At 44.3% G+C, this 14,546-nt stretch overlaps 1 protein-coding gene across 5 annotated transcripts in view; it reads right to left on the bottom strand.

Moving 5' to 3' along the window:
- The window catches only part of LOC108547616 (rho guanine nucleotide exchange factor osg-1), a 63,390-nt gene that overhangs the window by 25,922 nt on the left and 22,922 nt on the right, over positions 1-14,546 (bottom strand). For all 5 annotated transcript variants that reach the window (XM_017900204.1, XM_017900206.1, XM_017900207.1 and 2 more), the window contains exons 6-8: positions 12,768-13,187; positions 10,701-11,004; positions 9,610-9,910 (exon numbers count right to left, since the gene is read on the bottom strand). In XM_017900204.1, coding sequence (XP_017755693.1) covers positions 9,610-9,910; positions 10,701-11,004; positions 12,768-13,187 — 1,025 coding nt within the window. The remainder of the gene's footprint in view (positions 1-9,609; positions 9,911-10,700; positions 11,005-12,767; positions 13,188-14,546) is intronic.

The following is a 14,546-nucleotide window of genomic DNA, read 5'->3' as shown; positions in this document are numbered from 1 at the left end:
TAGGGAAAGTAGAACACCGATATTAGCCCCGTGATAAGGGGTCCTTGGAAATCTTAGAACTGGAATGCGTTTTCACGTGAAATTAGATCCTAATGGGGAAGCGCGGCGTTGTGAAAGCAGATTGGCCAATGTCGATGCAAGGCTACGTCTATACCCCTCGATTTCTGCACAACGTACGAGGAAACGCGCGTTTCCTACTCGATGGAATTCGAGGGTTGCAATGCCGTATGTTCCCGTCGATACGTCTTGTCATTCTTGTCACTGCACCGAGCGCCAGAACTCAATCTACCATTTGCTGCATTGATTAGGTCAACAGGGGCCACGCTGACGTACCTACCCTCCGTTTAAAAGAAAAAAAATCGAAAAATAGGTAAACCCTCTTCACTATTGGGAAAAATTAAATTTAAATACATTTACTATTATAATTATCGCGAGTTAAAAATTTTTAGCTTCGAACGGTGAAGAAGGAAGCTTTACAAACGTATTTGTTCTATATACAAAAAGAAAAAAGGGAACTAGGAAGTATGCGAATTCCTTTAACCATTCGGAGGAATAAAATTTAAAATAAAATTGTATCGCGTTACAAATTTCGAATGATAAAGAAATATAGGTTGAGTTGTACATTTTGGTTGTAAATAAAATATAGGTAATTTTAATCGGTTATAAATTGAGAGTAAAATAAATGGAATTGTCAGTCGTACGAATGTGTCCGATGTCGGATAAACGACTTTTATTTATCGCGTGGATCTTCGGCCAACCGTGTGACATTAAACAACGACAACTCCACGGGAGAACAGCTTAGAACTAAGGAGCTTTTCTAAGAGACACTGAAGCTGAAGCGCACTCTTTGACCTTTTTATTGTTGCCTTGCATGCCATCGTTCGCGTTATCGTTCCTGTGTTTGTCCAGCATCGCGGAGACTGCGCGATCACGCGTTTTCATGGAAATTTAAAAAAAGAAACGCACGACGTTTATTATGAAACTCGGATAAGTCGGAGGAAAATGAAGATAGAAAAGACAGTAAGATATCGCGGAGAACTTGGTATCGCGACGCGTCGTTACAACGTCGTTACCTGAACACGTTGATTATACTTTGCAGAGAACTTGGCGTGCATACTAGTTAACGTTATCGTTGCCGAGACCCGGTGAACGAAGTTACGCGATAATACGAATTTTAGTATTCCAAAGGAGCTACGCGCTAACCCGGCCTAGCAGCAGGAACAGCGATACGAAAGCAAAGGTTAACCTCTGACCTTTGCCAAGTATCAGGATCACCGTCTAGTACTTATATTATTTCTGCTGACTCCCAATTAGAGGGATTAAATATGATTTCCTTCGGCGGCGAGTTCTCACGTGACAACAATTTTCGCTGCACAATAGCCGGATAACGCACTTTATTTACCGAACATCCGAGGATTTCACGAATCCAATTAACGTTCCATCGCGACCGACCGTGATTAAATTATTCGAAGCAATTAGAATCGGCAGTTCGATATTTTACTCCGCGTGGAATTAAACCGTGCAACCGTATTAAACGCTTTAACACGCTATCTACGCGAACGCCAGCATCGATACGATTATTTTCCTCGCTCCTCGGATTATGAGGCGCAAGTGGTACACGACACGTTGCGAATAGAATCGAGAATAAATAGAAGGTGGCCGCGCTTACGTGATGCGGTAGCAAATATGCAGTGTAACTGCTCGCGTAATATTAGTTCTGGCTGCTACCGGCAACATTATCGAGCCCACAGAATCTTCCAATCATCGACGACGATCACCGATACATCGATCAACTTTCACTCCATCCTGTCATCCCATGATCCCCGAATTCGAGCTCTCTACTCGGCATGCTGTTACGTTACACCTACACCCAGCTAGCACCACCTCTACGAACCAAAAAAGACCTCTCTACTCGTTTCACTCGTAGATCGACATCGTGGACCAACTCTAGCAGATCTCGAGCCACAGCCGATCAATCGTCGTTCCTAACTCTAATCGCGAGACACAGCCCCACTAGGCTCTACCAGGCAGCTCTGCTCGATTACCATTCTCAGCCACACGGTTCTCAGGAAACTCACACGTGACACGGGACGATCTAACCAGGCTGGACCAGCCGTGGACACCGAAAAACCTCTCTGGGACAACGTCGCGTCACGTCTGGGTGTCTCTAACTCGCAGCTTCTACGCGAACCCCGGGTCGCGGTCGATTTCGTCCACCATCTGCCGCATTCTGCCGATCCCGATCGAAGACACACACGTGACACGACGACGAGCCGGACGAACCGAGTGCAAGCTCCTGGATGGCTCGGGTGTCGGAGCTTTCACGCGATGCGACAGCGAGACACGGCGTTACGCCTGAAACTGGCGACCCGTCGCACAACCACGGCCAGGCTGATCGATGCCCAAGAGAATAGCGACCGCTCTGCGGAGCAAGAGAGGCAGATGTTTCGCTTCCAGAACGCCGGCGCACGCTCTCACGTGGATTACACGCGCGCATCGTGTATCCTGTCCATCCTGTTCCAGGAGCTTTGCCGCGCGCGACCTTGTTCCAGGATGGCAAGCTCGATGCTGCGACCTTGCCGGGGCCGATAAACTAACCGATCGCCATCGTAATCGCCTTTCCGGGCCTCTGTCCCACGACTTCGCCTAGCTCTACACGCTCCACTGACCTTAGTTTTCGAATATCGCTTCCTGGAACTCGCGTACTGTTTACGTTTCGCTATATCGCGTAGCACGAAATCTGTTTAGGTTGGAATTTGCCGACGCTCCAGCCTCGAGCCGACCTTTGTGTACAATTTTGCTCGACTGGCTGGGTAGTCGTTGAGGACAGTGCGGTCGGAGATACGGCGTGGTGTGTCGGACGAAGCAGGCTACCATAGGGATCCTACCGGGTGAAGAATTTGGTGGTACTTGACGAAAATGGCGGATGCAGGGAAGAACTTCGAGGGAAATGGAGTAATAGGAGGTACCGAAATATTCATTACACGTATATTAGATGTATATTAGAAGAAAAATGTTGAAACCATGTTAGTAAAACGGTAACTTCAAACGTGAAATTTTTATTAAGAAATTAGACATGATTATTATATTATTGTGGTAAGTTTAATGTTAAAACTGTTAACATTGGAACTACCTAGGGGGTTGAATCACTTATAGTTTCTCAAAGTATGGAACTGCTGTAGGCAAAGTTTATGTTAATTTTTATTTAGATAGGAACGTAATTATATACGCTTATTTATTTTTATTACAGCAATTTAACTATTATTGTGTACGTACACATTATAGGTTAGTAATTCTGTGATTAGAAGAGATGTTTCTAGGAAATTTTTATTCGATAAGGTATCTTGTTTGGAATATTACTAGATCAGAGACGTTGTTATCTCGAATCGTAACTAATCAACGAAATTTAAATTACGTCCTATCATCGTCGGTAAATAATTGGCGACAAACATAACAGCCAGCCTTAATTAATGATACGAATTACTCGAGCAGAAAAAATCATTGAATGTAAATAAATACGCGTCGTGCGTAATTCGATACTATTTACAAGAGCGCGTAATTTAGCTGCTTCATTCGCAGAAGTCTATTCGCATGTGTGTTCAGAAATTCATTTGATGACACCGGAAGTTCGCACCTGCGCCAAACTGAATTAACACGTGGTTGTTTATCTTCACAGGACGTCTGCCGAGTGTAACTCATTTCTCTCGGCAAGGATCTCTCTCTCTTTTGTAAATAGATCCCTTTGATATCGAGCCATCTTGGAGACAGCGTTTAACGCACAAATACAAAACAGTTTTGCACATATGAAAATTATCTGAGTAGAAAAATTAAAGGAGTTACAATTTCTTCCTATTTTTAATAATTTCTCTCGTGTAAATACACTCACTGAAATACAAGGTTTAATTGATATCTCAAGGTCCTATTTACACTCGTTATATATGAAGCAAACTTTCAAGGCGAGCGTTAGGATCCTCGAGCAGCTTTAAATATTTCATTCCCAGGATGTGAAATTACTATGTTCGTCAATAACTCCTTAATTTTCTTTACCTTATCCCAATCAATCAGGCTCGATATAAGGTTCACTACGTTGCGATTCAATATCGAAATAGGAAATACTTCCATAGGATAAACGAGCCATTCGTTTCCAATTTTTGAATTTTTAAAATATTAATGACAAAGTATTTGACTGATGCTTCTTAAAATTATAAAATCTACCATCGTTCTGCCGCGTGCTGTAAGTGGTTCAAACAACGCTTTCGACACGAAACAAATCGCTCGTCGAAGCGATATATTCGAGCAAAAGATATAGCACAAATATAAATATCGTAAATATTTTCCTCCGAGCTATTAATTGAACACTTCGTGTTCTGCCTCACGCGTAATTCGAGAATCGAAGCATTCTGCGCAACACAATCGCGCCAGCGTCTTCTGAATACGCTGTGCGAACGAGAAATTAATCTCGTCGGTATGAAGAAAATGCACGAAAACATCGACGGGCTGCTGCTCGTGTGTTTATTGCGAGCCGTTCGTTGCACAGAACGGAGAATTATTTTATATTTTGTTTTTTAACGGCCCGTGCCCTATATTTATTTCGAGGACGCTTGTTTAGTCTGCGCCGGTGCGGCAGCGTCTCAGCCTCGCGATTTTCGGACATTTTATTCGAGTTTGTCGAACGCCCTCGGTGTGCAGTCTGCCTTTCATTGCTCGTATTCAGCTTGGATCCACGAACTTTACTTCGTTGCCTTCTCGTGTCCAAATTCTACCGGTTTCAAAATCGAATTATCGTTGCGCCGAAGAATGCTTTTCGACCAAGCCCCATAAAATTCGAACGCGACTTAGTCGATAATAAACCGTGTCGTAAAGCAGCAGATAGGCGACAAATCGTCGGACCATGCTCGAAAAGGGCAGAAGAAAAATGGCTTTAGCAGCGGAACATGCCAGCCATAACTAATTTTAATATGGTGACACACGTTAAACGTATTTGAAAACGCGAAACGGCGAACGCGCGAAATTAAGTGGCGAATGCGAAAAAAATAGATTTCCAGCGAGTGCGCGAAGCGATAAAGACCGACGATCGCTATAAATTATTCACGAATCTACGTGGGCTCCGACGTCACGTTCGCCGTGGACGTCACGACGCCCTGGCATTGTAAGTTTCGCGATTCATTCATGAAATCCTAGAAATCTACGCAATACCGACCTAAAACCGATGACATCAGAAGATAGATAAAGAACCGGCTGAAAATATCCCTGTTTATCTCGAGCTTTGCTATTTTCATCCTGGTTCAGTTTATATATTTTCCTAGCTATCTCTCTGCTAGAAATTCTATGCGTTCGCACATAATAATGCCACCCGTCATATTTCATGTACCCGGCCAGACTTTATTTTCACGGTACGTCGGCCATTTCCTGCTCTTTTCCTCCCGGGCTACGAAAAATTTCCATTCGCCTGCTGTCCGCTAAAATGCTGCGCCCTCGCGACCGTTTCGATAATAAATGCAAATTACCCTATCGAACGCGATCTAACTTATTGGAACTTGTATCGAGGAGTCGAACGGGGTTCCTCGTTACCATGATTTCTCGGGTTTCTGCAGAATTTTCGCGGGAAAACCAGGATAAACGATCTCTGGTCCGTGTCACGAGCGATTCTGCTTTCTTTCACCCGCCAAAACGCCATTTCTTCCTCGCATGACTAATTTCCGTCCACGTGCACGTCGTTCCTCCGCGTCCATCGGAAGATGGAAATGATTGATACTTCTTTTCAGAAGATGCCCATTTATTTTTACTTATTTTTCAACCGCGTATTGATAGATTAACCTCTGCGTTATTAGACAATTTTGCCAAAATATTGCGACAGTTCGCGAGGCGAGATTAACGAAGTTTCGTCGAAGATAGTCGCGATGAAAACCAGTTCTTCGAATGCTTCTTTTAGAAGATGATTTATCTTCGCCAATTTTTTAAACACGTCGTGGTAAACGAATCCCTCCGTTTTTAGGTAATTTTTCTGCCATAAGGAGGTTCGAGGTCAACGAAACTCTGCATTCTGCATCGCGGAATTATCAGCTGGCGCATAGCCGCGAATTAATCCGTTTCCTCTTCGCCGAGCTTCGTGAAAGTCTCGTTAAAGTACCACTCGTGGTCGATTATGAACAAAAATATCGAAACCTTAGAAAGTACGGTGGGCCGACTTTCACTGTGTCCGCCGAAGGTTCAAAACGAAGCACATTTCAGCTAAAGATAGTCGCACTGCGATACAAAGTTAGGCACTATTGGAATCGTTTCAATTGTGTGTTCGATGCTAGTCACAATAAACTTAGGCTGTATCTCTAGCGAGTAACCAAGAAAAGAAACGGTGGTTTCAAGAGTGACAGGGAAGATCTATCGTTTAGAGAAGTGGGAATATTAATATATGCAATAACATTTTACAGTAGTGTTCGTACTTCCATTTGAAACGGATTTAAAATGCTTTTTCTGAAAACACGGAAACGAAAATCGACACAATGCAGAGGATATGCAAATCGTTCGAGGCAAAGATCTAAAAGAAACGAATTTTTACAACAGATTATAAGAGTCGTAATTAATTTTTCCATTTATCCAAAGATAAATTCTGTAATACCTCGGGACCAAAAGTATACGACTTAATCCACTTTCATAATCACCGACATATATATACGCCTGTAGACATTTAGTAAATTTAGACTACATTACAAAATGTGTATTCTATCTAATTATCTACATTACACAACAGAAGAACTCGCGTCTTCTAAATCTACCTCAACGGAATCATCAACTATCCACAAACTTAGAAAATTTACTCTTTAAGGGTCCTGCAAATTGAAAGACATTCGACCAATACTACTTCTTCGTAAATTAATTAGATATATCATTCTAGGATATATATTCAAGCAAATAAAAACAGGGGTAAATCACCGATTAATAAAAATGAAGGAAACTACCCTACCCGGAACTGAAATTTTCCAAATTACACGCAAGTCACGGAAACCTATAAAATTAACCGGATTAAACATCGTAAAACCTAGACAAAAATCCGTCTAATTCAAAATCCTCCCAAAATTACCATCCACGGTATTAGGTCAAGTACCCCAACACCCGAGCTCACGCATCGAATTAACTAGCGAAATTATCTCTGCCTGCGCGTGAACCAACAGAATTGCCATCCAAAAACTGTTCAAAGGGACGCGGTGGTGCGCCGAGTGGGACTTTAATTAACGAAAGAGCATCGACCGAAGCATCCCTCGGCTGGTGAGACCCTAAAAGCGACGTTTGACAAAAGCGGGGTCGGACTCGGCCGCTTAAACGGCACGCACATGCGAAACAGCGCGGTGCCGATGTGTATCGAGCAAGGTCGGGTTGCGTAAAAATGTCCGCGCGAGTCGGCGGATTCCGCTCGCGATGTGTGCGCGCCGGTAGAGGCCGATCGGTCCCCAGGTACACCTAAGGCCAGGAATATCCTCTCGCGCACGCCCCCGCCGTGCCAGAATCAAGGGGACACTACGCTAACCTCGAGTGCACTGGCCAAACCGGCAACAACTCATCCCAGAAATATGACCGAACATTATTATTAGATTACGTTTCAGCCGCTAACCTGGAGTCGTCCGTCTCGAATCATCATCGTGGACAGTTTCCCTTTTTCTTCCTTCTCTTCCTTCCTTCCTTCCTTTCCTTTCCGTCTTCCTTTCTGTGTCCCTGTTACGCAGGTATTTCTGACGGTTCGTTAGGATAATCGGGATAGATCGAAGGAAGATTCGAGGTAATCGAAGGATCCCATGGATTGGTATAATAGTGATCGAAAGTTTGGTTCTGAGAGATAGGTAGAGGTAGCTAGAGCTTTAGGTAGGTAGCAAGATAGATGATGATTGTTCGTTTTGCGGGATGTCTTTTACGATGATCGACAGACAGGAAGGTTGAGAGGACTGTCGTTACACGCTGTTAAGCAAATTGCGATAGAATATACTCGAGATGTAAGTATACGTTTTGCATATTTTATGCACAATTTTGATGTATTTATACGTGTTCTACTTGCATAAATGCTCGTAGTCTATTCATGATCTCGATTATAGGTAATTACAATTATGAATGGCCAGGTGTAGTTATACGAGTTCTTGGGCATTTTATGTTACGCGAACACGTTGGCAGACAATAGAAAATTTGAATAAATTCTCCTCCTTTTCCGAACATTTGTATTTCAATTTCCGCTTATGTTAAAATAGGAACGCAATAAACAATTTAAAACTACCTTCCAGGAAATTTCACTTTTGAGACATCCATTTTCTTCGAGCATTTTTCTAAAGAATCGAATCCCACGCTTGTCGTTCCTACTTTTCGCGATTGAACCCCGGCCAACATTGTTTAAACGAATTTCAACGCGATCAGCTGTCACTTCCTAGCGTTTCCAAAAGATCGAAAGCTAAATCGGACGAGCGATCGGTATTTCTGTTACACGATTCGTCGCGTGAACCAATTCGGAGCGGGACGAGACACGTATCCCGTTCCCCTCGCTTTAAATTCGTCGCCAGATGTTACAAGCGACGAGGAAGATCGCCGAAGAGACCGCCAGAGATACGACGCCGCGATAACATCAATCGCGGTGCTCTTGACTCGCTCGAGAGCATTGCCTTCTTCCCTTTTGTTTTTACTGCTGTCCGCTCGTTAATCGATCCACCGATTAGCTCTTCATTACATCGCCGTCTTGTTCATGAATACGCTTTACACGAAACGCGATTATCATTCGCGCATCCGCGGCATTTTCGAGGTCGGTCGATGGCAGAGCAGAGAAGAAAATGGAGTCACTTTGGGGAGTATTTTATTCCCAGTTCATTCGATGAATCTTTATTTCCTGTTAATCTTTTTATTAATAACCCATTTTCTGGTAACCTAATTTTATTCCACGAAGAAATGGTCCATTTGTCGACGGAACCATTTCTCGTGTAAGAGTTTGTGTGAAACATCTTGCCGTGCATTTTTCCCTTCTTAAATTTGTGTTTATATTAAATATGGATTATAGGGTACTATATTTTAAATTTGATACTGTCGATCAGGAGTGTTAATTTTTAGCGGAATTTTCCCCGGAAACTGACACTGTCTAGACGAAGAGTTTAGCGTGGATGCACAGCAACCAACAGCGTTAAACGCGTTAAGCATTGTGTATTTCTCTTGGCTCGGAATCTTGACCCTTATCTCTTAACAACTGGTATATTAAGTTGCAAGATTCAATGCAGGCTGATTATTAAAAATAATTTACGATTTCACAATTTGCATGCAAAATATCCTCTCCACGCGTATAGTCATCGCTCATCGAAGACCAACCACGGTTAAAATTATATTTGAAGAACGCGATTTAACGCTGGAAAAACCGTTTAACGTTGGAAAAACAACACGGTTGGATGATGTTCAAACAATGAGAATAATAAAGGTTCTTCGTACCACGGAAACGCTTATTTATCTCCATTCGTATAACAGCGGAGAATTTGACTTGTCTCGCATCGAGTTACCCTAGACTTCTCCGTTCACCTATCCTTCTGGTACCCGACCCCTATTCCCTCTATACCGTGTCTCGAAGTAACGCATATTAAATTCAATAGTACTCACGTTTCGATGCACCGGTGCACGAGCCACCCTCTCCGAAGATCCCCGGAGCAGCTCCGCGAGTAGTTCGGGACTTGGTCCCGGAAGACCTTCGAGTTTGCTCGGGCTGGAAGTGGTTCTATGATGGCAGGGCGTGGGCGGCTCTGAGCAGCTGTTATTCGAGCTCGTGTTGTACGAGAGATTCGCGGAAACTTTTCTACGTGGACGAAGACCTTCCTCGAGAGAGATATCAGCGGTTCGCGGTTTCGCCATCTCTGCCTCGAGCATCTGCCCGTAAGGGCCACGGAGAGGCCTCTTGCTGTACCTGGACAAATCACAGCGAGATAAAGACGCGATGTTACGTTTGGTTTACGTTTCCTACTATTAAACGTGTCTTAAAATTCCCCTTATTTCAACCCGCCATTCGTAATCGTCGAGTTTCTCGAGGAACAGATTTGGGTTAATCCGTTTTGCCTGCTGAGCGAGTTGGATTTCAAGATTCTATCGAATCTTAAATTCTCGTGGATTCGCTGCAGTATTCAAAGGAACGTAGTTTCAATCTTATATGGGTAGATAATTCTGAATCTGGGGGTAGGTGATTTGAAATTAGGGTGGAATTATTCACAATCTTTTGAAATCGCGCCTAAGGGTGAAATGTCACATAGCTCTGTCAGATTTTCAACGCGTTGACTGCCACGCTATATTTGCATATTGCGTATTACGGTATTTTCATTGTTCTGAAATTGGAATGAGATTGTCGAATTACCTGTGACATTCCAAGTTATTTAGTCGACGATTTTAAACATTTGAGGCACTCCGGTCACTATTGACCATCGTGGTCTCATCGAAGTCACGATCTGCGGTCACAGGTGACTGGCCTGGCAGTGAACGTGTTAATTATTACAAATTTCTCGTGGTATTTCGAAAGATTCGCGCCATAACCCGACTTGGATCCTGTCGACGGTGGTCGAACACGAGGCGCGCAAAGAGAGTGGTGCTTTTAAGCAAACAGCCGAGTCTCTCGCGATTTTCTCCTCTTAAATCGTGGCCGTAGGCAGGCGCTTCGGGTCTATTTGCATTCTATTCCGATATATCAGCGCTCGTTCTCGTGTTACCTTCTAGGCGTGTGGCCCTCGCAGTCGGAGAGGTCGCTGGGCGTCGCAGGTGGCTCGTCTCTTTCCTCGCTGCTCTGAGCTGACAGCTTGTTCCTGTCGGTGTCCAAGGACTCCGGCCATTGGGTTATGTACACGCCCTTTCTCCTTTTGCTGGTGTCCCCTCGGTACCTCCTCGTTTTGCCCGACGGCGACGACGCCTCGGAGGGTGCCTCGCTCGCCGCCTCGCTACCCTCGCTAGCTTGACTCAGCCGTGGCTCCTCAGGTGGGGGTGTTATTATCACCTCGTGCGGCTCCAGTCTATTTTCTGTGGGAAATGATGGTCTTCGTTTCAATTTTTAAGTCGACAACGGAATAGTAGAGCAAGTTCTTTCCATGAATTGCTTTCCTTTCGTATATTCCACTACGAATAACTCTAGATAGATCGATGCTAAGAAGTTCAATTTCAAGTGTTAGTTCTGTACTGGCCCATTCTTATATCGTGATTTTTATGCTGCTACTTTGGAAGGGTGTAGATAAAGGCGGTGAGAGATCTCGACATCTTCGCGAACAGTTTCCAATTATTAATCGAATAAATGCCGATTTCGCGTGAATTTCAACCTCGATGCAGAAGATGAGAAGAGCAATGAATAACGCGGTTAGAAAACAACGGTTAGGTGGATGTTGGAAAATATCCACTAGTCGGCTGCTTTAATGACTCAGAGCTAACAGAAGCCTACTTATCCAACAAACAGAAAGAACAGCAGACAGATCGCGAGAAGAACAGGAGGGTGGTATACTCTCGCAACCTCTCTCCTGTTCCTCTCTCTTTTCGAAAAAGCGGTGTAAAAGCGAGTGGAGATAGACACGGTCGTGATAGGTCAACGGATCAACGTGACACAGCATTTGCGCGATTAGCGAACTCCAGGCACGAGTGAACGGGTGTGAAGTCATCAATGAAGATGGGTAGAACTCGATGACGTTGAAATTTCTATTTCGACCCTGGCACCCACCGTTCCGAAAATAGAGCCACGCGAAATAAAGTGGAAACTTGGGTGCACCTTTGTACCCACGGCACTCCTGTCGATGCACCAAAAATAGTCCTTCTTTCCTTACCCTTCGACCACCCTGGGACAGGCGAAAATATTTGGCCGGCTCATCCGGTTCGATTCGATGCTCTAATACATCAACGACACCGGCAACTTTCAACGAGCGATTCCTAATTCTTGCCACTCGATGCTTCGATAAACGTGTCAACGAATATCCGATAATTAAGAGCGGCCCAGGTCGTTGAATCCTTCGCGTGCACGGCGAAACGTACTCTATTAAGATGCGCGGACCTGATAAGCCACGCGAAATGAACACCGAGAGTATTGGAGACGAGACGAGGGTGAACGGCGAAGGTACGATTTTGGCACGGATAAAGTCATTAAATTAAAATTACAAGCTGCGAGCATGTCGGACTTAGTAATATTATGTTGCCAATCTCCACTCGCGAAATAAGCCAAATAGCATGTCGTTGCTACACGGAAGAAGGAGTTCGAGGATTCCGCCGTTTCCGGCTGTTAGGATTCATCGTTCTTCCGAGGTACTCGCCGGTTCATACGTTTACACGTCTTGCGTGGCTTTCGTGGGAAATCGAGTGGAACTCGACTCGAGAAATTTAAGGCGAAAGATTTTTAAAAGAACGTCGAGAAATAATAAGGATATTTATCCTTCGCGCTCTGAAAATTCTTTCATCTTACTCGAACGATTCTCATAATTATAAATTCAGAATATTTATCAATTTATTTATACAGCATTGCTCACTTTTGCGTTTCTGCCAGTAAAAGCTAATTGGAGTAACGCGATACAGGTGATCAAATTTCTCTGCAGCGACATCAGTGGAATGCAAAGGACAATATACCAAAATTTAATCTTTTCGAGTTGAACTTCTATCAAAAATGTAATAATCTCTCATACCGCAGTCTCGCGGGTATAGTGGAATATACGTATCTCTGAAAATGACACGCTTGCGCGTAATTGTATCGTTGGTAATAATATGAAAAGCTGGTTCAAGGATACGATCGTAATTGCTTATCGACAACTCACCTTTCTGAACGGTTTCCTCGCTGGGCGCGTTTTCAGCGAGCGGAAAAACGGGCTCGGTCGTGACGATCTCGATAGGAGGCACGTCCGCCTGCACCAGATCGACCCTCGGCTCGTTGATCTCTGGAACCGGTGGCTCTGGGCTGGTGAGAGCACTGGAAGTGGCCAGACTGTCGGAACCATCGCTCCTCGGTCGGATCTCCTCGACGTTTCCGGTTTGAGGTACACCCAGGCCTTCCGCGGAACCGACGGCGCTGTCGACGCTGGGCGTCGACGTTCTCGGGCTCTGGCGATTAGGGCTGTTCTGCGGCGTCGAGACGACCGGGCTGACGTCCCCGCGTCTTCGTGGTAACGTGCTAGCACGGACATCCTTGCTCTCCGTTCGATTCGACGTGGCTATTGGCTGTGCCTTCTGTCGACTAACTGGAACACGACGTTTCATTGTCATTCTTACGGAATAGAGAGGCCAGATGGAACAGATAGATAGACTTGTCCGAGATAATTCGGTGAATCTCGTACAATGATAGCGGCTGGAAAATTGCCGGTTGCCGCGGCGACGGCAAGGATCGGACAAACTTGGTGACTCATTGCTGCAGAGATGACTGGTCATTCGGCTGAGCAATTAAGTTGTACGTGGATTAGCGCATTGATGACGAGGAATAACTGTTGATAATTTGTTTGGAAAATTGCGTTGAACCGCGAGTGTAGCGCAATAAACTGGAGATAAGCAAATTATATTATAAGTAGGCAACTAAATTGGAAATATAATTACCGTTTCGAAATAATATCGCTTCTTTAAAAATTCGCACGATATTTCTGTAATTATACGCGGGGATCGAAGTATTTAAGATTAGTATATTGTATTACTGTAATTATATATAACTAGCGGGGTATGACAAATTAGATTACGACTAAATTAGAATGCAATTTCTATTTTGAAAATGTGATTTCTTCTAAAAATAAATGCGATATTTTTGTAATTACGTAGAAAAATTGAAGCACTTCGAATTGGATTACGACGAAGTAAAACTCTCTTTAAAAATGTGCATAATATTCCTATAATTATACGCAGAAAGCAGAGTATACCGAATTAGATTACGACTAACCATCTAAAATAGAAGCCTCTAGATAAAACTTCCTGCAAAACGTATAGACACGAACGAGCTAATCCCAGATTCGCAAATGAATTTATTTAAAAATATCTACGGAATTCCGGGCATTCCGTTAGATTTAGCCAACCTGACCAATTACCGTCTTCTACTCCGAATCGAAAGCGTGCGTGTTTGCGGGTAGAAAAGAAAGCAAAGAGATGAGCCGAAAATCAAAAGTAAACTTCCGCCGAGCGAACCGTGGCCGAACATCTCTGTCGGCCATGAATCAGCGGTTTTTAATCGAACTGTCTATCACGGATACCTGGAAACGCAGAAAAAAAATACACATCGACGAATCGACGCGCACCCGCAGCGAGAAACGGCCGTCGTAGATTTTTAATAGTGATCGCGGGTGGGTTTCTGCACACCGGTGGATGCTGCGAGGTCATCGGGGGTAGCGAGACCGCGCGTGAAACGGCGAGAGGAAGTTCTAATTACCTCCTGGTGTGTCAGGTAAGTTTGGCAGCCCTCTCAGCGCGAGGAGGAGGACCATTCCAATAATAACAAACAGAGTGTGCGAGTGGGAACGGGAACGAAGATCTCGGTGACGCTCCAAACCGACAGCACGTCGTCTTGGCCGAATTCCCGCGAAGATAGCGACCGATTAAGAGGCGAACTCTGTCGCTTTCGG

This window comes from Eufriesea mexicana, unplaced genomic scaffold, assembly GCF_001483705.2.
Source record: "Eufriesea mexicana isolate 0111107269 unplaced genomic scaffold, ASM148370v2 scaffold1137, whole genome shotgun sequence".
NCBI classification, from domain to species: domain Eukaryota; kingdom Metazoa; phylum Arthropoda; class Insecta; order Hymenoptera; family Apidae; genus Eufriesea; species Eufriesea mexicana.
The sequence above is the reverse complement of the archived record's forward strand: the minus strand, read 5'-3'. Positions and strand labels throughout refer to the sequence as shown.